Source organism: Sapajus apella, unplaced genomic scaffold, assembly GCF_009761245.1.
Source record: "Sapajus apella isolate SASKATOON/1434 unplaced genomic scaffold, GSC_monkey_1.0 scaffold41, whole genome shotgun sequence".
Classification (NCBI taxonomy): Eukaryota; Metazoa; Chordata; class Mammalia; order Primates; family Cebidae; genus Sapajus; species Sapajus apella.
The window spans coordinates 5,611,192-5,638,227 of record NW_022436981.1 but is presented as its reverse complement, the minus strand read 5'-3'; the positions used below and the strand labels follow the sequence as shown (position 1 = coordinate 5,638,227).

Sequence of the window (27,036 nt, the reverse complement as noted above, 5' to 3'; positions counted from 1 at the left end):
GCACCAACAGTACCACTTGGGAGCTTGTGAGATATGTGCTATCTCAGGCTATACTCCACATCTACTTGTTAGGAACTGAATAAAAAGTTCCCTCAAAATTCATATATTGAAACCCTAACACCCAATGTGTTTGGCAATAAGGCCTTTGTGGGGTGATAAATAGGGTTAAATGAGGTCCTAAGGTTAAGACCCTAATCAGATAGGACTAGCATCCTTACAAAAGAGGAAGAGACATCAGCCCAACATTGCCCTCCCCAATACAAAGAAAAGACCCAGTGAGAAAACAAGGAGACAGTGGTCCTCTAAAAGCCAGAAAAGAGGTGTCACCAGAAACCAACCCTTGATCTTGGGGCTTCTAATCCTCCGAAACTGTAAGAAGACAAATCTGTTGTTTAAGCTACTAAGTCTGTGGCATTTTGTTATGGTAGCCCTAGCAGACTGAATTTTGAATCAGAGTCTGTACTTTAAAAAGATCCCTAGGTGATTCTCAGTCTTGTACCCAATAATTCAGTCACCTTGATCTTTAATTCCTTGAAAATGGCATACCCTATTCCTTCTCACATTTAAATGTATTGTTTCTTTTGTCAAGGAACTTTATTTTCATCCATGAAGCCCACCTCCAACTCATCTTCACTTCTTGGCTTAGAAGACACTTCCAAATAGCTTTCTAAATTAAATGTTCTTCCTTTGTGCTACTCTAGCACCCTGTCCTTAGCCGCTATTGTCTTCGGCAACCTACCCCGCACCAAGCATAGTACCTGGCTTATTCTAGGTATGTGATATGGTCTGTGTGTGCTGCTATAACAAAATACTTGAGACTAGGTAATAAAGATAGTACAAATTCACTTCTTACTTTTCTGGACTCTGAGAAATCCAAGATCAAAGTGCCAGAAGATTTTATGTCTTGCTGTGTCATCACATGGCAGAAGGGCAAAAATGGGCCTAAGCTAGTTCCCTGCTCCTCTTTTATAAGGCACTAATTCATTCACAAGAGCATAGCCCTCATGACTTCATCATTTCTCAAAAAGACCCCACCTATTAATATCACCACAATGGAAATGAAATTTCAACATGAATTTTGTAGAGAACCACAATTCAAACCACAGCAGTATCTGCTAAATATTTTTAAATGAATTAATAAACAAATATCTAGGTCTAGGTATATGGTATCAATGTCAACAAGAGCCTGTTGACATCTCAATATTCCATCAACAGCCTGTCACCAACAATCCTAACAAGATTTTTCTTAATAATTTAAATGCACATTTAAAGAACAGAGCAAGAAGAAAACATGCACAATAAAAAAAATTAGTGATAAAAATTGAATACATAATGAGAGAGTAAAATAGTTAATACAAACTACAAATATTTCAAAAATTAGAAAGGACAGGTTTGAACTAGAACAGATATAGAAGGCTTCAAAGAAGAAATAACAGAATTATACGATGAAATATCGATAAGATACAAGAAGGTGGAACAGATGTGGCAGATATTCTAGAGCAAGGAAAACAGTTTTACTAACAAAGTAGGATTTGGTGATACAAGGATTCTAAGGAAAGAGGAGGACAAAAGAGAATCCTAAGAAGTAATCTAGACAGGCAGAATTTCACTGCATGAAATTCTAATCTCCAAATAAAGTCTTTGTAAAGAAAGATGCCATGCTATGATAGAAGTATCAGCTGTACTGAAAGTCAGAAGACTTATGTTCTGGTAGAGTTGTCATTATCTAGTTATTTCACTGAAAGTTTCTAGGAATCAATTTCTTGGGCCATAAAATCACACTGTGGAACTAGAAAACCACTACAGTTACTTCAGCTCTGACATTCTGTGGATCTACGAGATTGTTTATCAAGAAAAAAAGTAATCTAAATGTACCCCCAAAACAAAAAAAGAAGTATATTATATGCAAACGATAGCATAGAGAGGTAAAAAACAGACATAACCATGAAGTAGACAAAAGAACTGAGTCTCCAAATAAGAAAGTTACATCTGTGTTTTTTTCTCCCTTCTAAAGTAATCGATTTCTACCTTTTACTGTAGTTTTCATAATAAAAGAAACCAAAGAAAATAAACAATGACCATAATTTTTTAAGTAACCTAGAGTTTACAGTAAAATTTTTCACATTTCACCTTTCACCAGATCTCAAAGTAAATTTTTAAGTACTTTAAAGGATAGTTTTATGCATGCTACAGGAAAACTTCTTAACTCATAAAATACAGAGTCCCTAAATACCTTTGCAAGTTGTTCCACCGACCTTGAGAAAATATATTCATTAATGTATTATTTGTGGTTAGCACTTCATAGACAAGAGACAAAGATCCATATTATTGAAATGAAGCATCTATTTTGCTCCAGGTGCTCTTACAAGAAGAAAATCCTTTCTATCTTTCAGATAAATTCAGACCTTTTTAAAAATGTGGTTTCTTTTTTATGAATTTTAGTATCTCTTAAAATTGAACTTGAGGTGAACTGGACTACTCATTAGCCCCCACCCAGGCAAATGAATGAAGTTTGAGCAGCCTAGTTATATTTTAGCCAGGAGCTTTATTTTGTCCTCTCACACTAAGCATAATTTTTCCCAAGTAGTTTGTATTAATAGAATCATTTGCCAAAAAAAAAAAAAAAAGTTTCATTTAATCAAAGCAAAGAGTCACATTGGATAAAGATGTCTAAATAGCTATTATTCCCATAACTTATGAGTCATTTATTTAAAAAAAAAAGATAATTACACATTATTTCATATTTAAATAGGGTTCGCTCATAAATTGAGGTGACTGCTTATACTGAATCCACCCATTAATTTAGCTGCCAGCACAATTAAGGTAGGATCTTGAGATTTTTCACATTTCGAGCTGCACAAGGTCAACAAATGTTAATTTCTACAATGTATCAGAACCCATGCTAAGCACAAAAGAAAAAAGAATAACAGAGGTGTCAATAAAAAAATACAACATGGGTGACAGAGTAAGGCCCTGTTAAAAAAAAAAAAAAAAACAGTAACTAGTATTTTTTTCTTTTTTTGAAACAGGGCCTCACTCTGTCACCCAGGTTGCAGTGCAGTAGTATGACCTCTGCTCACTGCAATCTCTGCCTTCCAGGCTCACTTGATCCTCCCACCTCAGCCTCTCAAGTAGCTGGGACAACAGGCACTTGCCACCATGCTGGGCTACAAAAAAATACAAAAAAGTTTTTGTATTTTTTTGTAGAGATGGGGTTTGCCATGTTGCCCAGGTTGGTCCTGAACTCCTGAGCTCAAGTGATCCATCCACCTCAGCCTCCCAAAGGGCCAGGACTACAGGTGTGAGTCACCACACCCATCTATTAGTATTTTTGTATCATAAGTAACTTTTAATACTTCTCAATCTATAAAAAAATTAATTGTATAAAAACTGTCTTTTAAAAATCATTACGTAAGTAAAGCTACTAACAAAGAAGAGAATAAAGGAGGTACAGCAAAGGCAAGGACATACTGCATTTCTTTCATGTACCAGCACTATTCTAAATTCTTCACATCTCTCACACAACAAAGCATTAATACTCACTATCTCATTTACCAATAAGAGAAAAGAAAATAAGAAGTTAAATAATCCATCAAAGACCACATAGCTAAAGTGAGCTAAAATTATATCCACTTCTGGAATATTATGCCCACTTCTAAGCTTTTTATCTTTCCACGATAGCATGCTGCCTCCTTTACAGATTACTTAGTGCTTTGACATAGCTCATATAATCTAGTCACACTAGATTTTTATACCCCTAAAACACCATATACTTGTTTATTTCTGTGGTTCTACCAGAAGCTGCATTTCTTCCTTGAATGCTATACTCCCAATCTCCATGTGCTTGTACGTCCTACCTAAAGAAGAGCTTCAGTACACTTTGCTTGACAACCCTGTACAGAATTACGTTTTCATCTAAATTATCACTGCACATGTCTCTCATACAGTTCTTAGCATAAAACACCAGAATAACTGTAAACATTTAAAAAGTACTTATAATTACTTAATATGTTAATGCCCCTTATATCCTATGAGAAAACTATGACTATCATCTCTATTTTATAGTAACTTGATGTTCACCCCAATAGACTGTGAATTCTGAATCATCCTTCATACCTAGCTTTATGTGGCAGATTTAATTGCCTAGACTATTACTTTTTCTCATGATCATACTATCCACAGACATAAATGCATTTAGCACACAAGGGTTCAAAAATTTCAGAAAACTTTGCCTGTTTAGTATTTTTTAAAAACAAAATCAAATTGTGTGACTCAGTAAGTCAAATTTCAGACTCAGTAAGATTACTGTCCTTGTCCTTTTTCTGATAAAACAGAAAATCCTTAATTTCTAAATGTGAATAAACAAGAATAGTTATGTATTTCATGTCTGAAAAATAGATATAAATATTCAGATCAAACAAAGCTCCTAAATTATGAAGCCATTTCTCATTGAAGATTATTGTTTTTAATGTTTCCATCAAATGCTAAAATAAGAGCATACCCCAATAAGAAGTGGGTGGCTGAATGCTAAAACTTCAGAAATATCAGCAAAAGGATCTCTGATCCAGTGTTTGCTTCCAGTTGGCTCAGGGAAAAATATCTTCATGTTTTATTAAAGCATTAAAATTTTTTTAACTCGCCAATTTTTAAAATAAATTTCTCCACCAGGCATGGTGGCTTACACCTGTAATCCCAGTACTTTGGAAGCCAAGGCAGGTGGATCACCTGAGGTCAGGAGTTTGAGAACACCCTGACCAACATAGTGAAACCCCATCTCTACTAAAAACACAAAATTAGCCAGGCGTGGAGGCACATGCCTGTAATCTCAGCTACTTGGGAGGCTGAGACAGGACAATCACTTGAACCCAGGAGATGGAGGTTGCAGTGAGCCAAGATCGTGCCATCGTACTCAAGCCTGGGCAACAAGAGCAAAACTCCATCTCAAAAAAATAAATAAATATAAATCAATGTCTTTCTTCAATAAGCAAATAATCAAATGTTAAGAAACACAGTGAGTCAGCCATGAATCTTACACGAATGATAAATGAATACATCATTTTCATGTAATAAAATATTCATTACATGAATTCGTGAATCAGCCATTCATACAGCTGAACCTTCATAAAAAATTTTCTTGCCCAAAGCAGTGGCTTGGGCCTATAATCCCAGCATTTTGGGAGGCTGAAGCAGGTGGACCACTTGAGGCCAGGAGTTTAAGAACAGCCTGGCCAACATGGTGAAACCCCATCTTTACTAAAAATAGAGAAAATAAGCCAGGCGTGGTGGCGTGTGCCTGTAATCCAAGCTACTAGGGAGGCTGAGGTTGCAGTGAGCTGAGCTTTTACCAATGCACTCAAGCCTGGATGAAAGAGTGAGACCCCATATCCAAAAGGAAAAAAAAAAAAAAAAAAAAATCTTATCCTCAGCAATAAAAATATCATAGTGCTTAGACCATCAAATGAAAGGGTAAAGCTGTTCAAGACACTACCTACTTTGCTAAGATGTTCTACTTAAGGCACTCCAATTTTAGAAAATCTTCATTATCATGAAGAAAAAGATAATGTGATCTCTGTAGCATACCCTCAATTGATTCCATTTAAAAAGTATATGTATATAAAGATAAAGCCAATGTGACAAAATGTTAACAAGCATATGTAGGTGAAGGGTATACCAAGTTCACTGCACAATTATTCCTTCAACTTTTCTAGATATTGTAAAATTTTTCAACTAAAATAGAAAGTTAGAACACCCTACCCAGTTGAAAAGGGTAGAGTGTTCTAACCCGAGATGATCTAGTTATTTGAGTGAGTCTTTTTCCCCTTATCAGTCAGAATAGTTCAATGTCAAAGAGCTACTATGAACCATGCTCATTTTTTCAAAAGTTGTGCTGCAAAGATGCACAGTCAGTGGACATAATTTGATAGTATTCAGGATGTTATTATTTTCTTCAGCATTGACTCAAAATAAGAAAATTTATTATTTTCAATCCAAATATTGTATGGGAGTGAAGTAATGTGTAGGCTGGCATTCTTTCTACTAATTTTTCATGTCCAACATCATCCCTTGCAGTATAAACACTAGTGATCTATCAGTATCAACCTCAATATATTTTTTACACTCAAAATAATTAATTAGATGAAAAATCACTTCTGCAGTAGCATGGTTTCCACTAATAAGGAAAATATAGTTAACAAACACTATGTATTCCCTCACATGTGCCAGGAGGTTTCATCTGTTATCAATTTCTTCCAAATGTAAAATGAAATTTCTATCAATATTCCACATTGACTGTTAATATTCTGACATTGAAATATGTCAATTCTTTACTCTCTAAACACAATACTTTATTATTATCTTTGTGGCTGATTTTACAAGGGTGTCAGAAGCAGTGTGACTTGCAACCTGCTTTTGCTTTGAGAAATGTAAATTTATCTTCTCTGACTTTAGCAACTTATAGTAATCAACTTTTTCCTGAAAAACCCTATTCTATATCTGCTCTAAAAATATTAATAATTCCTTGTTTTATCAAATGAGCTACCATGCTTAGTAATAGATGATAGCAAAAGTTTTGATGGCTTCACTACTACTCTAAAAAAGCCAATGTACTGGAAACTAGAGAATAATAGCTCTCTAGTCCAATCCAGTTTTTGGATACTCAATATCATACTAGTTATCTGAATCTCTCCTTTTTAGTGGCTTAGACAAAAATCAACACATACACAGATTCACTTTGTCTTGGCACACAGGGATTTAAACTGAACACATATACTGCAGTGTTTATACTATCAACTTTATATTTAATAAAATGGTTTTGGGTTTTTTTAATTAATATTAACAGTTCTGGTTGTATCTGCTACTATTTAACAATACAATGAGCCACTTTTAAATAATTGATCTATTTTGGGAACTAGAGATATGATCCAAACAGTAACAAAAAAAAACCAAGTTTAATGAACATAAAATAATACATAAATGACAGGAAAACAGAAAAGCCAAAACAACCTGCATCCTGCTTTAAATGCTAGCTGACACCAAATGACCAATTTAGTCCTTGCAGCACATGTACTTAAAAACAAGTTATGAAAGATCCTTAGGAAAAAAGAGCCTAAGCTTTCTGGCACCAACTGCATAATAATTTTTCCTTCTTACAAGAAAAAAGAATTTATATCCAGTGTTCTTATGAAAGGTAAATTTACTATATCCTTTCCTTTTAGAAGATAAAGCGATAAAATATTCAGAACCTTCAATCTCTTTGTCTAGCCTATATTTAAGAAGAAACTTACCCCTTTATAGTTCCCTAGAGTGAAAGAAAGTTGTAAATGGATTCTACTATGGACAGAGGTCATGGAAAAAAAACTCCCATGGGCCGAAAAATTCCCCGTGAGCACAGAAGTTCTTTATAGAGGTTCAGCTGTGTGACACAAAACTCTTATTTGTCCCCCAATCTCCAAGCAGTTTCAGAATTCAAGATCATCAACTGCAGAAACTTTCCACCTTCAAGCAGTAATACTGGAAAGCAGGACATGTAATATGTAAATATTCTTTGGACATTGTATCTCCATGAGAAACAAAAAACAAATAGAACCCTTTAATTGGTCTAAGTGTCATAATATCCATTTCATTTTTATGACAACCTGTTTTCATTTTATGAAAATAATCAAAGGATGATATAATCCAAAAGTAGAGGTTTCCCCAAACTTGACAGACAACAGCATATGAAAGTAATAGATTGAGACATAAGGGGACTCTATAAAAATTATTAATAGCCTTACAATCACAACTTGGGAAATGTATGTAAACAAAATTTCTTTACTGTAGAAATTCTGTACTACAGGGATTTATAGACCATAATTTCAAAGACATTAATTTAAAGTAAATGTGATTAAATATTCATTAACTATTTATTAACCCATTTATGCCGGAGGTTGCAATTTTTTGAATTTTTGCAGTCACACCTTGGCAATGACCTTGAGCAGTAGGATAGTAACGCCTACATTCTTAGCATTCCAATAATGGAACACTAAGCAGAGATGGGTTAAATCAAACTGACCATAGTAATAAGTATTCAATCTCTAGGCTGGCATGGTAGCTCACGTCTATAATCCCAGCACTTTGGGAAGCCAACAGGGAAAAATCACTTGAGCCCAGGAATTCAAAACCAGCTTAGGCAACATGGCGAAACCCCAACTCTACAAAGAAAAATACAAAAATTAGCAGGTGTGGTGGCACGCACCTGTAGTCACAGCTACTCAGTAGGCTGAGGTGGGAAGATTGCTTGAGCCTGGGAGGTAAAGGCTGCAGTGAGCCACGACTGCACCACTGCAGCCTGGACAACAGAGTGAGGCCCTATGTATCTCAAAAAAAACACACACATACACACACACACACACACACACAATATCTGAAGGATTTTCAGGTTTTACTATGTTAATTTGCTATCTGTTCCTATAACACTGTAATTCTTTGTACGTATCTAATATTTTACACTTTTTAAATAATAGTTTCTTTTGTTTTTGGAAATGGAGTTTTGCTCTTGTTGCCCAGGCTGGAGTGCAATGGCATGATCTTGGCTCACTGCAACCTCTGCCTCCCAGGTTCAAGAGATTATCTTGCCTCAGCCTCCCAAGTAGCTGGGATTACAGGCAAGCACCTCCACGTCCAGCTAATTTTGTATTTTTAGTAGAGATAGGGTTTCTGTTGGTCAGGCTGGTCTCGAACTCCTGATCCACCCACCTCAGCTTCCCAAAGTGCTGGGATTACAGGTGTGAGCCACTGCACCTGGCCTTAAATAAGTTTCTTTTCCAAAAATGTAAGCTCTTTGAGAACAGCAAGCAATATTATTTGTCTTTTTTTTTTCTTAATCACTTTCTCAACAACAGCAAAATAAAACTCAAGAGTTTAAATGATCTTTCTGAGGTCATAAGACATACTCAAACCTATATCTGACTTCAAATGTAATGCTCTCCTTCTTTGCCAAATTGTTCTCCTAACATATTTACACAATATCAAATCCTTAAAAAGTAATCTGCAGGGCCAACTACCTTGGAAATGTTTATGTTCAGATGTCTAACAACTGAAGAAAAAGTGCTATTAAAATTATTTTATCTATGCTAAGAATCAGCAGAATACAGTTCAGGAAAAAGGTTAAGGTTAATCATTCAGCAGAGTCTGAAAAATAAATAAGAAACAGAGCCTCATGCTTTAATTTATAATTCCTACGGATGGCAGCCAGCTACTCATACTGGGTATTCCCTATGTTATTGACTGCATATGACTAAAAGTTAAGATTGACTACACAGGGCAATAACTAGTAACATGAGAATTTGCAAGAAGTTATGGCAGTCAGTTACAAAAGACTAAACTAATTTTTCTTAATTTAGAAACAGTCATAAAATATCCTTCTATTTTGATGTAATTCTGCAGAATTATTTACATACTCTTCTTAATGTTTTTGGTTTGTGGATGTGGCTGAATTCCTCCAGCAGGAAGTCCATAAGTGCTTATTCGTTGTACAAGGCTTGCTACATTCCCATGCCTTTCCCGTCTGATGGGTAAACTGTCATCTTTGAATTCTGTCTCTCTCTTAATTTCCTACAAAAGAGAAAATAAAGAGGCAAGCTAAGTTACATTTTATTTATACTAAATCCTCAAATGTAAAATATCAAAAAATAGCTACAGTGATTACTATATAAATCATAGTATCAATAGTTTTCAACCTTTGCTATGCTCAAACATATCCGAAGAATAAAACACATTTTAGTAACAGTGACTCATGAGGTTAAGTTTTATCAGAACTGGAGAAGAAGATAAAAGAGGCTCAAACTCCACCCCCATTACCCACCCCAAGATACAAAGAAACACTGAGATACTGAGATACAAAGAAAAACAATACTTCAAAGTCAGAAGTGGACAAACTTTCTTTAAAGTGTCAGACTGTAAATATTTTACAATTTGCAGGCCATGCACTCTGTTGCAACAATCAACACTGTTATGTGTGCTATAAATGCAATCATATATTTAAATGAATATAACTATGTTCCAATAAACTTTATAGACACTAAAATTTTAATTCAAAATAATTTTATATGTCATTATATATTATATATTATCCTTTTGATTTTTTCCAACCATTTATAACATTATTGATTTTTTCCAACCATTTATAACATTCTTAGCTCATGGGTCTTACAAAAACAGGCGGTATTCAGACCTGTCCTGTGGGCTGGTAGTTTGATGGCCCTTGATCTAAGTCATGGCTATAAAATAAGACATGTGAACCATCATGGAAAAGTATAAAATTGTATTGAAAGACAAGAAGACAAAAACAAAGTTATGCCATGTTCAGTAACTGAAAACTCAATATCATAAAGATATCAGTTCTCCCTTAAAATTGATGTAATAAATGAATGCAAGTGAAGTATAAAAAAAATTTGGAGCAGCAATTGAATAACCTGTTTCTAAATTTATACAGAACAAAAGGCTAAGAACAGTGAAAATACTTCAAGGAAAAGAAAGAGAAGGGACTTTTTGTTAACCAAAATACAAAGAAAAACCATAACAATATAATCAGACAATGTGCTACTGGAATTAAAGACAGACATACAGATAAATGAAACAAAACAGGGAATCCATAAACAGACAAACTTAATTTAAAACAGAAAAAGTGAGGAAAGATAGAATCTTAAAATACATTGTGCATGAAAATCTAACGTTCCATATTTAATAGGAAATGAAACTGGATACCTACCTCACTTATTTCATATTAAAATTAACAATTTTAACTTGATATAGCAAGTATTTTATACATATAATATATATAAATATGTAATATATTATATGTAATATATATAATATATATATGTTATATATATATATTTCCCCCTTCAAAGTCAGAAGTGGAAGACCCCCAGACAAGGTCTTCCTCTGTTACTCTCAGGTTGGAGTGCAGTGATGTGATCACGGCCTACTACAGCATCAACCTCCTGGGCTCAAGCGATCCTCGTGCCTCACCTACCAAAGTACTAGGATTAATTACAGGAGTAAGCCATGGTGATCAACCAAGTATACATTTTTTAACTTTTACAACAGAACACTTCTATCTCAAGCTCATAAATTCTTATGACAATTGTAAAAGTACTGCAGATCACTTTAAAAGTATCTTGTGAAAAGGATTTTTAAAAAACATACTTCAAATACTTGTGAACTGATAAACTAGTTTTTTAATACAACGCAGAAGTACTGTAATTATTAATAACTATATTTTTTTTTAAAAAAAATCAATGTGGAACAGGAAAGAATACTGGTAACCTATCCATTTCCAAGATTTGAGAGTTGTGCAGTGCCCAAAAGGTGTACACATTTCATTAGTAATAATTGTAATTAAGAATAAAGTGTTTTTTCTTTCAGTTTCTGTGTATTATTTTTAAATGGCTATAACTTGTTAAAATATGAACACTTATTAAGTTTCTTGAATTCAACAATAAGTACAACTCTTAGGTCTTTCTTTTGGTGTAGGAGCATCAAGAAATAATGACAGAGACAATAAAGGTGTTGTGTAAACCAAGAAAGTTTGGGAATCTCTGGCACAGCAATTGAAAATGAGAATTCTTAAAGAAATTTTTTTACTCTTAAAAGCTGATTATCTTAGTATGATACCAAAAAACACATTTTTGGGGTAGAGATAGGATCATGCTATGTTGCCCAGGCTGGTCTTAGCTCCTGGGCTCAAATGATCCTTCCTCCTTAGCCTCCCAGAGTGCTGGTACTAGTTTTACCCAGCAAAAACCCACAAATTTTAAAATAACATTCAGTTATACGTTTAAAAGATAAAAAAGCAATTACTTTGTAAATAGAGAAACAGTTCTAGCAATATATATCCACAAATACCAAACTAAATAAGACACTGAATGAATACTACTCCTTAATAAAACTCCTGGTTCAATATACACTGAAGTAAATTTATATTTGTGCTACTTGAAACAGTATCACCTTTCTTCTCTTTAGCATTTCCATAAATACTTATTGAGCACCTACTAGTACTAGGTAGTAGCTAGGCATACAAATATTAACAAGAGAGACTGTCTTTTGTTCTTATAGTACTGTACACTTTACAAAAGATTACATAACATAATCAGGCAGTTAAAATTCAGTGTAATAAATATCCAAAAACTGATTATCTTAGTATGATATCAAAAACAATCCAAACATCCATCAACAAATGAATAAACAATGGAATACTAAGCAGTAAAAATGAAGACGTTATAGAGACACAAAAACGTCCATGAATTTCTAATTCTAATTGAAAGAAGCCAGACACAAAATATACGTGGTACATTAAAAATCTTAGAAAATACAAATTAATATATAGATTAGAAAGCAAATCAATGGTTTCGGGGTAGAATCACAGAGAGAAACAAACAGTTAAATGGCACAAGAGCTCTTGATAAACACATAGAGCCTCTGCATCTTCATTGTGCCAGTGGTTTTATGGTTGTATACAATTGTTTAAAAACTTACTGAATTTCACATTTTAAATGGATGCCACTTACTGTACATAAATTATACTTCAATAAAGGTCTTTTTAAAATTTTTTCATGATAAATGCTATTAACAGAAAACACCAGATGCCTAACACAGGAAGTACAGCCAATATAAACTCAGAGGTGGTAAGGCAAATCAGGATGACTTATTGGAGAAAGTGACATCTTTACTAAGAAAAAAAAAAAAAAATGAGAGTAATCAAGGTACAGAGAAGGCAACAGGAAATGTCCTAACAGGAAAGAATGATGTATGAGCAGGCCGGAAAGCAATGGGGAGCACAGAGCTTCTGAGGAATGAAGACAACACTAAATTTAGCTGGAGCATGGAAGGAAAGGAAAGATGATGAGGGTGGTAAAATTCAGGAACAGCAAAGCGAGCAAAATTCAGGAACAGCAAAGCAAGCAGACAGCTGATTTAAGCTCTCTGAGTCTGGGTAGGTAATCTGAAATACAGCAAGTCCCCACTTAAGGTCTTAGTTACTTTCTTGGAAACTGTTACCTTAAGCGAAACAATGTACAAGGAAACCAATTTTACCATAAAGCTAGTCGACCTAAAAAAGAGTTAAATTTGTGCAACATACCTCTGGGTCACAAAAACATCACCAAACTCATAAATAAAGATGAAAACACTTCTAATAATAAACACTGAAATAAATGTGAGCTACAGATGCATTTAGCAAAATTAATAAAAACAAGTAAGATAATTATTTAGCCACCTATTCCAGTTCAGGGTTTCAGAGCCTATCCCCAGCAGTTCAGGGTACTGGGCAGGAACCATCCCTGTACAGAACATCATTCCATCGCAAGGCTCACTCAGACTGGGAAGATGCAGACACACCAATGAACCTCAAGTCTGCATCTTGGTGATGTGGGAGGAAACTGGAGTACCCAAAGAAAACTCACGCAGACCGTAGAACATGCAAACTCCACAGACAGTGGCCCCAGCCAGGAACAAATTTTTTTTTTTAAACAATATTATAACAAAACAACACTGAACAAAATGAATTTATGTGAGGATCTAATAGAAGATGAGATGTTGCCTTAGTGGAGTAAGTGGAAGGCGGACAGCACTAGAGGTAAATATACCAGATGAAAGCAGAATGTGCCCTAAGTTGTAATAGTGACAAAGGGGAGAAATGCTGAAAAGAGTCTAAAAATATTCAAGAAGTACAATCTAGATAATTCAGTAGATACAACCTAAGAAGAAAGAGTCAAAGATGATGCCCAAGTTCCTGACTTGGGCAACTGCTCAGATATTTGAGGACATCCCGCAAAAAAAAGTAGTAAATTAGAAGCTCAAATAGCCATTAGTTGTGAACTATTTAAATAAACTATAGGATATGCATATGATAAAATACTGTGTAGTCATTAAAGAATGATATATTTATATTACAAATGATTCTGAATCACACTATTCAATAAAACAAAGCAATTTTATAACACCACATATATAAAACGTTTTATTAAAAATACATGCTACCCAGAAGCTTCTTAGCCAACAATATGACACAAACATATATTTACAAGTATGAGCTAAAAACCAAATGTAGGTAAAGACGACGACTTGATTTTTACTGGTGAACCCAATTTTCTTGACTCTGAACTCCCATGTAACTCTGGGTAGAAAACTAAATCTTGCCACTTTCAAAAATACCTAATGAAATCCAGGGTGGTGTCACTGGCACAAGCAGTATCCAGTACTTTTTCTGTTGGGGACAAACAACTAATCTGCAGGTTATCACTCAACGTACTCCAAGCAGCTTCCTGGCACAGTTGGCAACTCAGTTACTTCCATGTCCCATACCCAATCACCAAATATCAGATGCTATCCCTTTCTTCTACTGGACAGCCTCTTCAAGGTAGCATATTATTTCATTCATTATGGTGCACTGTGCCCACAGGAAATAAGATCTACTTTATATGAAAATTACCTCCTTCAGGAAAGGACTGAAAGAGAAGCATACTTTGTTTTCACACTCCTTTCTATTCTCCACATTATAATTCTCCCTTCCCTTTCTTTCACCAAACTCTTCACCTCTTTGCTCCTATGGAATCATTTTGGTCACCTGGATATAAGAAATTTACAGCCTAGTTCTCTGTATACCTGTCTCAACACTATACTTTCAGTTGATTCATGGGAGGTGGGAAGGGAGGTAGCCTAAGAGCCGCAAGAACAGGTATATTTCTTCAATCAGTGTAGGAGCACATCTTCACAGACTTCTCCAGGCATTTATGTCTACCATATACAGGATTTCTGATGAATATGACTTCTTTATGTAACTATTCAAACAAAGTTTCTTTTTTTAAAAAAAGAACAATACATATCATTTTTCAATCAGGAGAGAAAAAAAAAAAAGTCTTTTATTCTGGAAAAACAGTTAAGTGGGCAGAGATTTTTGAAAAATTACTAAGTACAAATCATGAAAGATACACAACTATTTCACTATTTTTATTGTTAATACACTTAAGAAAAAGTACTTTGATTTGCTATTAATAACACCCATCAACCTCACAGTTTTCAGACTGCATTAAGTATTTTTCATACTAACAAAAATATAAAATCTACATAAAAGACTAGTAGTTACAACCGCAATATGCCAGAATACCTACTTATTTAGGATTCTCTTGTCTGCCTCATAAGCTACCTACACTGAAAAAATAAATTTCTGACAGCTATTGTTGCTTCTAGTACAGGAGACCAAGCACTTGACTTCGTATTCAAATCCTGTTCCTCTTAAAAGTAATTCCAATCTGGCCACATGTGACAGAGGACAGGTTCAGGAGACAGACAAACTGTATACAAATCCTGGTTTCATTGTTTTCACTTGCTGTAAAACCTTGGATGTTAATGTTATCTTTAATAAAAATTAAACGTGAACATGATGTATGAATTCATCATGCTCAAGATCTAGAACCATTTTAGGAACCTTCAATTTTCTCTAGGATATAATCATATCTAAGGATATCAGATATAATAAACCTTCTGAGGACAAAAGATACAAATAAAAGGGGGAAGGCAACTAAAAAATCTTATGGTATCCAATGAATAGAAAAAACTCAGGTTTATAGCCTTACAAATACATACTGCCAAATAAGATGTTACCACAAGTACAATTTTGCTTAGATCTCAAGGCTCTAAGCAAAATTACAAATAAGGTAAAATTTGCTGTGAGGTCCACCATCTTGTTCTTTGGCACTCTTTCCAGCTACAATCCCCTACTAGTAGAAACACACACCTACACTCACCAACCTACTCTCTTACCTAGTTTCTGGACACACAATGCCTCTAACAGACTACTCTTTGGTTATCAATTTCAATAGCAAATTTTACCTAGTACCTAAGGTGTTAGTAAGGCTTCCAGTGTTTATTCCTTCATCTGCCCTTCATTCGCTTTTACCTAAAGAGCCAGGAAATAAAATACATAATAACATGCAGTTATTTATTTCCTATCAACATCACTTCCTTTCCTGGCTTGGAAAATGACTTCAGGAGATCTAGTAAAAAAGGTACTTATTTAGAAGGCAATCATGTATAGTCAAAGCAAACTCTGAAAAACTCTGAATCTCATACTTCAAATGAGGGAAGCCACCTGCACAATAGGTAATGTCAATACAAAAGTTGCCAAGAAAAAATATACTATAGATAATCTGTATATAGCTTAAGAATGCGTGATAGTGATTGGTTTTGCTTCATAGATAAGGAGTAGGATGTAAATGAACAGGATAACAGACAAATGCAAATGGTGGGGGGAGCTAAAAGGTATAGCTACTCTTCATCTATTAAGGTAATCAAAGATACATAATTTTGATTGCATTAACCAAAACAACTAAAAAGATAATCAACAAAATTTACAAACCACTTCTTTATGTTGTGATATATCCACATAATAATTTGGCTATCTAATCATAGCTGTGCCCATTATCATGATTTGAAAACAGAAAGCAATTAACTTTTACTTCATAGACTCAAAGGTCACAAAGAATAATAAAAACCAAGTGAGAAGTCAAGAACTTCTGTTTTATTTCTCAGATGAAACAGGGAGGTTACTTAATCACCAAATTCCTAAACACAGTAATTATTCTGCTTAAGCTAATGAAAATCTAAGAAATATACTTTATCATTTTTAACTTTCAGGATTTCCAAGAGTATATAAAATTAGTATCTCCTACTTTACAGAAGCATAATCAGACAATATGAAAAAGTGATTATTACTAAAGAAAAAGGAAAATAAGGATTAAATATTTGTTATATACTGCCAACTATTTTAGAATATTCATCTGTTATATACTGCCAACTATTTTAGCTTTGACTGAGTTAATTTCAGGACTACATTTTAAAAAATAGTCTAGAAAGATGATTGATTTAGACTTTGGCCTAACAAAATGGCCTATGATACTCCTGAAGCATTTTTGTTTTTTGGAATGTAAGTAATAATATATAAGGAATGTCCAGGAAAAACTACTTCAAGTCATTTGATTTTCCTTTTAATTATGATTAAATTAAATTAGATATTCACTAAAGCCCTTAAGTCCAAAGTAAAATAACCAACAAGAAAAAATGTCCTTAATATGAAATCAACACATATCATCTATGTCTCAACAGATCAAAATCAGCAAGGAAAACAACAGTAAAAGATATAATATAGCAGGGCTACTTTGAAAGTTTCTAAACTTCTCAACTATGCTTTTTGCTATACAATTGCTCTCTACACTTTGGACAAAGGAACTTCCTATTTAAACTACTATTCCTGCATTTAGAAAAGGCAAAAGTAGAAATGGGGTGGGGGGAGTTATATAAATTCACTGTAAATGGCATCCTGCTCCTTTCCTTTTTTTCTAGCCAGGAATGTAAATGAGAGCCAAGAGAAGTACAGTGGAAAAAAACACTTAAGAACTTTTCTCTTTATTCATTCTTTCAGACATACCACAATGATTGAAATGAACTAAAAATAACCCAATATTTTATAATGGTCACATTTTTCATACTAGTTTTGTTAATCTAAAAAAATCACTTTCACCTTTAGCCCTAGACGAAGGGGTTTAAGAACAAAAAATGCAAGAAAATGAGGGCTAATATGTTTATAATTTCTTCTAGCTGAAAAAACATTAGGCTTACATGGGAAATTCTCTCTAAAGGATGCTTCTTGAGGCCACAGATGACAGTGACAGAGCAGACAAGTCATGCTGGGTCCAAGGAACAAGAGCAGGAGATATCCCAGAAGCCCAGCTCTGGCACTCAACTTTCCTCATACCTAGTTTACATTATTTCTACAGTAGTGACCAATCTGAAATAGTTAAACAAAATGTATTAACTAGTAAAGGGGAATAATAAAAAATTAACTTTCCAGATTAAGTGTAAGGCAAACATTAACATGGTTTATATGTAACAATGTCTTGAATTTCTAATTACAGTGTGAAGAATAGTATGTAAAGAGGGAAACTGGTACAAATAATTCCACTTAAAAGATTTTTTCTAATAGGAAACAGTCTTTAAAGCTATCTACCAAATTTCTAAATATGGAAGAAAGTTGAGGGAGGGTTATAAAGAAAGATACTTTTCACAATGGATACTTTTATACTGCTTTGACTTTTGTTTCAATATGTATTATTTCTGTGATTTAAAATAAAATGAAAGATTTGATGTGCCTACAAATAACAGTGTTATGTCACACTGTTATAGGGCATTTGGAAAAAGACACATCTGCTGTGTGAGTACACTTTTTCAAATCTAAATCGTTATATATGTTTTCCATTATCACCTCTATCAAGTATTTCTCCAACTCAGTGAATACAGTCTGTGTGGAATTCAGAATAATATTATCTAAAATAACTCAAGTCACAGAACGAATTACTCTTAATATCTGTGTTAAATAGTTGATGCTTTTAACAGTATGTAACAGAAAACTTACTATATCATCAATAACTATATACAGCTTTGGCATTCTTTCAACCATTTTGTTTTTATTTTTTACTTATTTTCAATGAAGAATTATTTCTTGCTTAAGCAACATATCTGTTCTTTTTTCTAAATAATAATTGCATGTACTTAAGGTATACAATGTTTTGATATATGTGTAGACAGTGAAATGATTACTACAGACAAGCTAATTAACATCTACCATTTTCATTACAATTCCCAATTTGCAAGTAAACTTGTCTTCCATTTAATATTCCAGTATCTGCAAGATTTTCTCCCTTAATCTGTCTCCAAATAATGAAAGTAAATCAAATATCAAAATGTTCCCTAAATGAACTATTACAAAGCTAGCTCCTGAACCATTCTATTAAAGTCACCAATACATTTCTATAAATACTGGAAAACATCACTGAGATCTATCCAAAAGAACTAAAGGTTTCATAAAGTAAAGGATTTTTTAAAATAAACATCATACAACACCAACTTTTCATTTCCTTTACTTAAATATTTCTTCTTATGGAAATTGGAACACCAAGTCAAAAATTAAATAAGCATTCTTCTAAAAAAACAATGTGATCATTTTTTTTAAATCACTGAGACTTTCCAAAGTAGCCATATACATACATCAGATTATCTTTGTATTCTCCATATTGCCAATTTTTCAAGTAGCTTTTAAAAAAAATTCTAATTACATTTAAAGATCTAATGTCTAATTATTAGTCATTTAATCTATGGAAATCTCCAAATAAACTGAAAATAAACATTTTTAAATACAAGATAAATTTTCAAACTAATTTTTCTTTTTTTTTTTTTTTTTTTTTTTTTTTTTGAGACAGAGTTTCGCTCTTGTTACCCAGGCTGGAGTGCAATGGCGCGATCTCGGCTCACCACAACCTCCGCCTCCCGGGTTCAGGCAATTCTCCTGCCTCAGCCTCCTGAGTCGCTGGGATTACAGGCACGCGCCACCATGCCCAGCTAATTTTTTGTAGTTTTAGTAGAGACGGGGTTTCACCATGTTGACCAGGATGGTCTCGATCTCTTGACCTCGTGATCCACCCGCCTCGGCCTCCCACAGTGCTGGGATTACAGGCTTGAGCCACCGTGCCCGGCTCAAACTAATTTTTCAAAAATCTTTTTTCTAAATGAAGAGAAAAAAATTGCTAGAAATTTAGGCTGAAACTAAGAAAAAACATGTGAGTGATTTTTATTTATTTGTCAGCTTCCTGAAAAACTTACTGGTAATTTTTGTTTTCTTCTTCCTGATTATATCAAAAAGTCTAAAACACTTTATATCAAAGTCAAGAAGGTCTTCAAAAGGGATCAAAATTTCATTTTAGATTTAAAAATATAAGTAACAGCAATTCACTTACCAGCACCTGAGACATCCTCTGTTAACATAGCCACTTATTTTTTAAAGCAGCAAAATACAGACATTTTATCAGTAACAGGTTGTACAGTAAGTAGTACCACGTCCAGGATTACTACAAGGCTCACCAAAAATATCTGTGCTTCACTGTCACAGATTGAATCCCCTTATCCACAAATATTGTCCTGCTAATACTCTTTTAAGTATAACTAATAAAAATATTTTGTCAACCTTCTCTTTTGCTATGATTACACTGGCATTTCTCTGCTTTTTCCACAACTTTCTATGCTTCCACCCTTGTAAAATTCACTACCTGATGCATCTTCTAAGGTATTCCTCCTTCCCTGCTCCTTCCCAACCTCCTCAGGTGATCAGACTCTGTAGGCTTTTATATGAAATTCGGCAGTGAACAGAGTCCACCAATACTTATTAAATGTCTACGATTAGTCAATTGCTCTGTTAGGTTATCTTTTTTTTTTTTTTAAGATGGGAGTTTCCTTCTTGTTGCCCAGGCCAAAGTGCAATGGCACAATCTTGGCTCACCACAATGTCCAACTCCAGGGTTTAAGCAATTCTCCTGCCCCAGCCTCCCAAGTAGCTAGGATTACAAGCATGGACCACCATGCCCAGCTAATTTTGTATTTTTAGTAGAGACAGGGTTTCTTCATGTTGGTCAGGCTGGTCTCGTTCTGATCTCAGGTGATCCATCTGCCTCAGCCTCCCAAAGTGCTGGGATTACAGGTAAGAGCCTTATCTTAAATCTCATATGTTATCTTAACCTTCAGAAGCAAGTCATAACTATGTTTACTACCTTTTTTGCTGAATGCAAATCCATTCTTCTATTTTAATGGTAACTAATATTTAACTTTTCCAGCTTAATCAACAACAGCTTAAAAACAGCTGATACTATGCCTTTTTTTTTTTTTTTTTTTTTTTTTTTGAGACAGAGCATTGCTCTGCCCCACGCTGGAGTGTAGTAATGCGATCTCAACTCACTGCAACCTCTGCCTCCCAGGTTCAAACTATTCTCCTGCCTCAGCCTCCCAAGTAGCTGGGATTACAGATGCCCCCATCATGTTCAGCTAATTTTTCCATATTTAGTAAAGATGAGGTTTTACCATATTGGCCAGGCTGGTCTCAAAGTCCTTACGTCAGGTCATCTGCCCACCTCGGCCTCCCAAAGTGCTGGGATCACAGGCGTAAGCCACTGTGCCCAGCCTACTATGCCATTTCTAATAGAAAATAATTTTTAAGGCCGGGCACGGTGGCTCAAGCCTGTAATCCCAGCACTTTGGGAGGCCGAGGCGGGTGGATCACGAGGTCAAGAGATCGAGACCATCCTGGTCAACATGGTGAAACCCCGTCTCTACTAAAATTACAAAAAATTAGCTGGGCATGGTGGTATGTGCCTGTAATCCCAGCTACTCAGGAGGCTGAGGCAGGAGAATTGCCTGAACCCAGGAGGCGGAGGTTGCGGTGAGCCGAGATCGCGCCATTGCACTCCAGCCTGGGTAACAAGAGCGAGACTCCGTCTCAAAAAAAAAAAAAAAAAAAAAAAAAAAAAAAAGAAAATAATTTTTATAATTATGAGTACTTACGCTGGGTAAACCTTACTTATGAGCATGATAAGCAACTGTTACAGATGTGATTACAAGGCTCACCATCTAGATTTTCCCTTAGAAAGACAGATTAGGTGTTTGTCTATTCTTCCTGCTAATTACAGTTTAAAGATCTGGACCTTCTATATGTAAAAAATAAATAATTAAATTTTGAAATGAAGGGATAGCTGCCAAGGATACCAAGTTCCTCAGAATCTGAGGGACAACATGGCAGTGAGTTCACTAATCTTCTTTCTGCCTATAGCCCAGCCTACGTACTGGAGAAGTCTGCAACCTGGAAATGCCAATACAAGCAGAAGGAAAATAAAATAAAACAAGAAAAGCCCGCCAGTGTTAGCCCTAGCCAAATGACCAGGAAAACAGGCAGTCTGGCAAGACAGAGAGCTCTTAGACATAACCACTCTACTACAGTCAAACACCAAACGGGGAATAAAAAACAAAAAACTGTAACACCATTCCTACCCATGGTAGCAATGACCAAGTAGGGAACCTAGATTTCCATCCTGACCAAGCTGCAATAAGGCACCTCAATCAGCACCACAGATGCCATGTTTGCCCCCAACCACCACCCACCAGAAGCATGGTTGCCAGAAAAGGCCAAGTGTATACAGCCCAGACTTTCCTCCACACCAGGTGAAAACAAATCTTCTCCCTGCTGTCAATGTAGGCCATATGGAAAGCACTAATAAAGCACATCTGCCTCTCCAGTCAAGGTGGGTATCAGTGGAAACCTAGTGGGGATACCCTCTCCATTACTGTCAACAGAGGCCAAGTGAGGCACTGGACTTTGAGGCAACTCATTTTACTTTTTTTCAGCATAGATTCTCTCTTTAGGAAAATAAAGTTTACATTTAGATCCAAGGTCCTCAACCAATATTAATTGTTCTAGATATTTTTAGCACTAATACTTCTACCAGGACCTGAACACAAATCTTCAGCTTTTAATAATGAGGCCCCCGAGGTGTCTGCTTTATCTCCTGTCTCAGTAACTGAAACAACTTTCCATAGTCAATTTAGCCCCTTATCTACAATGAACTACTTTTTTCCCATTCCAAAGGACACAACAAAAAAAGATCATTTCCACGGACCATTTTTCTAAATATAAGACTTTAGTTCCACAGAAAAGACCTAACAAAATTAGTTTTGCCATTAGAACTTATACTCAAATCCTAATACACTAAAATCTTTTTACTATCTAGTTTAAGCAAATAGGCTAATCAAGCTAACTACTGGTTCCACATTTTGTCATTTTAATTATTTTCCTCTTCATTTTTCTGCTTCCTTGAAAGCTACTAATTTCTTTTAAAAGGGCAATTAGAAAAGTTCTGCCTTTTTTCCTGTTTTGTTGTTAATACTTGATTTAACAGTACCTGCCATATTACAGGCATCAAAAAATCCTGATGACTAATTTAATAATTTAGGTGATTTTCTTCTCCAATTTCTCCTCTCAGATATAAATGGGCAGTTCTTGAGAAAGAAAATAACAGGATGAAATAATAAATTCCACTACATATCTACAGGCAAGGAGTATACACACAAAATCTAATTGCTACCAACAATCCTAATAGGTGAGATTCCCTGCTTTGACACAGAAAGAAGCCTCAGGCTCTAGAGTGAAGCAACTTCAGAAAGAACACACAATAGGTACTTGTGTGGATATAGTTGCAGGGGCATGGTGGTCAGAAGAAGTCAAACAGAGGTCTACACATCCTGATTCTAAAGGCGGTATTCCTGTCACAGTGCCAAGCTAACTTCTTCCTGAAGTAGCTCTAGTATAGTAGTTGGAAACCCAAACCATCACATGCAGCCTACCTTTCCTAATTTCAGGGATCCTTCTCAGAGGGAATTCATTCCTTATTTATTCTGCATTCCTCAGTGTTCTATAGGCAAAACTTCTCAGAAATGTTATTCTAGACCACCCAACTTAAAGTACCAATGTCATTTTCCCCCTCCCCATCATTTTTTGTTCAAAGCACTTATGGCTATCAAAAATTAACTTTATCCTATTTGTTTATTCTTTTACATATTTGTCTGCCCCCTCCCATTAGAATATAAACTCATTAAAAAAGAGTGAACTTATCTGTGTTATTCACAGTTGCGTCCCTGTCACCTACAAAAAGTCCTAGTACAAGGAATCTCAGTAAATATTTGAACAAGTAAATGAGTGGCAAATAGATAAGAATAAAACAATTGAATTGGAACACCAAGAGGCAGAGTATAGGGAGGGATATGCCACAGTTCTACGTTTCTTACTGAAAAATAGCACCACAGAGGGTACCTGAGGAATTCAGACTCTTATCAAGAATACTGAAGAGATCCACTATCTAAATAAAACTGAAAAGCCTGTCACAACTGTTGCAAAAAGGGACCTGTGGTTGATTTTTTAAAAGGTGTACATCAACTAGAACATCATACACTGGTGATGAAAATGTGAAATGTGACAATCACTTCAGAATACAGTTTTGCAGTTTATTATATATCCCAGCAATCCCACTTCCAAGTATTACTCCAAAGAAATGAAAATGTATGTTCACACAAAGAGGTATATATCAATGTTTATGACAGTTTTACCCATGATATCCAGAAACTGGAAACAATCTAAATGTCCATCTACAGGTTAAAAACAGGATAAACACTGTGGTATACATAAAATGGAATGCTTCTTAGCAATAAAAAGAAACTAGTGCTACATTCCACATGGCTGAATCTCTAAAACATCATACAGAGCAGAGGAAAGCAGACACAGAAAAAGACAATCATCATTAATTATATTAAATTCTTGTAAAGGCAGAACAAATCTAGAGTGACAAAAATCGTATCAGTGGTTGCCACTAGCTTACAAGGCACAAATGCAATAGAACACAAACTTTTGCAGATAATGAATGTTCTAGTATCTTAATATTATGCTAGCTGCATAGGTATATACCTTTGTCAAAACTGACAGAACAAGACACTTAAAAATAGGTGTATTTTATTCTGTAAATCATAACTCAATATTCTGATTTTTAAAATTCAAATCTGATCATTTCACTGTTCTCTTCGAAGTCTCCCATTTTCCTAAGTATAAAGAGAGGGAAATCTCTGTAAAAACCCCAGTACATATACACACATAAACACACTTTAGGACACACATTCAACAACACTCCCCCAACAACACCTGACAAAAAAGTTTTACAAAACAATATTTAACCATCTACCTAGAGGATTAAACTGACATTTTCTTTTCAACTTCATTCCAACCTATCTTATTTATGTAAAATGCTGAACACAACTCATTAAATTTAGTAAGCAGTTAACTCTGGACCAGGCACTATCTACTAGATTAAATGCTTAATGCATCACCTCATTGGATACTCATGACACTATAAGATAAATACTATTAATATCCTTTTTTTCAGCAGATAGAGGTGATAGTAAAAATCTCATAAATACTAAATAACTTACCAGAGAGACAAAAGTCTGCCAGGCTCCAAAGTCTAAACATCTAAACCATATACCAGAATGTCTATATCCATCAAAAGAAAGATATAAAGATAATAAAGAACTATCATGAAGACTTGACAACTGTTATTAGTCTGTCCCCGTGTTGCTATAAAGAAGTATCTGAGGCTGGGTAATTTATTTAAAAAGAGGTTTAGGGCCAGGCACAGTGGCTCATGGCTGCAATCCCAGCATTCTGGGAGGTCAAGGTAGGCATCAACTGAGCCCAGAAATTCAAGGCCAGTCTGAGTAACATGGCAAACTCCATCTCCACGAAAAGTAGAAAAAACATTAGCTATACACCTGTAGTTGCAGCTACTTGGCAGACTGAAGTGAGAGGATCACTTTAGCCCGAAAGCTAGAGGCTGCAGTGATTCACGATAGCACCACTGCACTCCAGCCTGGGTGACAGTGGGAGAACCTGCCTCAAAAAAAAAAAAGACATTTAATTGGCTCACAGTTCTGCAAGCTATATAAGCATGGCTCCAGCATCTCTTCCTGATGAGGGCCTCAGGAAGCTTCTTACCACAGCAGAAGAAGAAAGGGGAGCAGGCACATCACATAGTGAGAGCAGGAACAGGAGAAAGAAGAGGGAGGTTCTAAATTCTTTTAAATAACCAGATCCCAAGTAAACTGGCTGAGAATTCATTTATTACCAAGGGCATGGTGCTAAATCATTCATGACGGATCCACCCCCATGATTCAATCACCTCCCACCAGGTCCCACCTCCCACATTAGGAATCATATTTCAACATGAGATTTGGAGGGGACAACTATCAGCAACTAACTCATACTGGCAGATATCAAAAACAACAAAACTGATATACACTGAAGTGCTGCACTAAATATAAAACCATATGCTACAATCTAACTTTAATAAAGAATAACAGTTAATTGTCTATGACTTTCCCATTTATATCTCAATTACTCTGAAACTAAAAATCTCAGCCTCCACTGTCCTTTCTGTTTTCTAACTTTTCATAGGCAAACTAAAACATCATTTCTCACTCACACTGAAAAAAAAATGGGAAGTATATAAATGGGAAAATTTTTTTTTATCTGGTGTCATCTCTATATATAATACTTTCTGTTTCAGTATTACTGCCCAATTCTAACCAATTCAGGATCTTCTCTCAACCCAAGTAAACAAGGCATCCACTACACACGATGAAAAGAACGTCGTGAATACCACTCAACACATATACTTGGTGTGATAGGCATTAGTAATGCTCACTAGTGTTTCTAGTTCTACTTTCCTTTTGCATATATAGCAAGATCATATTTTTCTGACCCTTTGATGGTACACATGACCACATCATTGCTATGGCCAATGAAATGCAATCAAAAGTAATATGTATCACTTCCCCAGGGAAGCATTTACAACTGGAACATAATTTTCTATGCTCTGTTGCTCTGTCCTCAAAAACTACAAAAGCATAAATTGATAAGGACTTGCCACAAGACTAAAGCAGCCTAGAAGGTGTGCTACCACATGAAAAGCAGCACAGGGACTTGGCTAGCTGGACCAAACAAACTTTGCATGAAAGGATGTAGTCTTTTCTTGTGCTATGACGCCACTGAGATTTTGATGTTGGTACCACAATGTAAGCTATCCTGACTTACACAGTGAACTTCCTAATTTCCTTAAATTGTTTAATAAAATCTTGGTTTTCGGCAAAATTTCTAGAGATGGGGACAGAACACAATACCTAAACCATATACTAGAAACAACTATGTATTTCAAGCCCAGCTTCATTTTCTAATTACCTTTATTTTTTACTTTTTTTCCACATATTTGCATTCCATCTTTAGTCTTTGAAATTCTCTTATGTCAAATGTCTTTCTTCTGAAATTTCTTGAGTTTAGTTTTAAAGAAAGAACTGTAGTTGCATAAAATTGCAATTTGAGAAACAGCGATTGTTTTTTCCTTTTCCAGGGTCAAGTCTAAAAGTGACCAAAAGTACTTTTAATTTTATAATTCGAAGATCTTTCAACTATGTTGACGCTATTGGGAAATTTCAATGACTAGGATTCATATCACTTTGCCCTTACAGACTCAAAAGCACAGGATGTTACAGAATGATCACATTTCTCTAATAACTAGCACATACCAT

The 27,036-nt window shown here is 35.0% G+C and overlaps 1 protein-coding gene across 6 annotated transcripts in view; it reads right to left on the bottom strand.

Annotated features, from left to right (window-relative positions):
- The window catches only part of CD2AP (CD2 associated protein), a 153,028-nt gene that overhangs the window by 87,806 nt on the left and 38,186 nt on the right, over window positions 1–27,036 (bottom strand). For 4 of the 6 annotated variants that reach the window (XR_004275588.1, XM_032299633.1, XM_032299630.1 and 1 more), the window contains exons 3-4: window positions 25,380–25,442; window positions 9,438–9,591 (exon numbers count right to left, since the gene is read on the bottom strand). Coding sequence is in view for 5 of the 6 variants with exons in the window: in XM_032299633.1 (XP_032155524.1) it covers window positions 9,438–9,591; window positions 25,380–25,442 (217 nt within the window). In the remaining variant the exon portion in view is untranslated. The remainder of the gene's footprint in view (window positions 1–9,437; window positions 9,592–25,379; window positions 25,443–27,036) is intronic. The other 2 variants (XM_032299634.1, XM_032299632.1) reach the window with 1 other exon arrangement.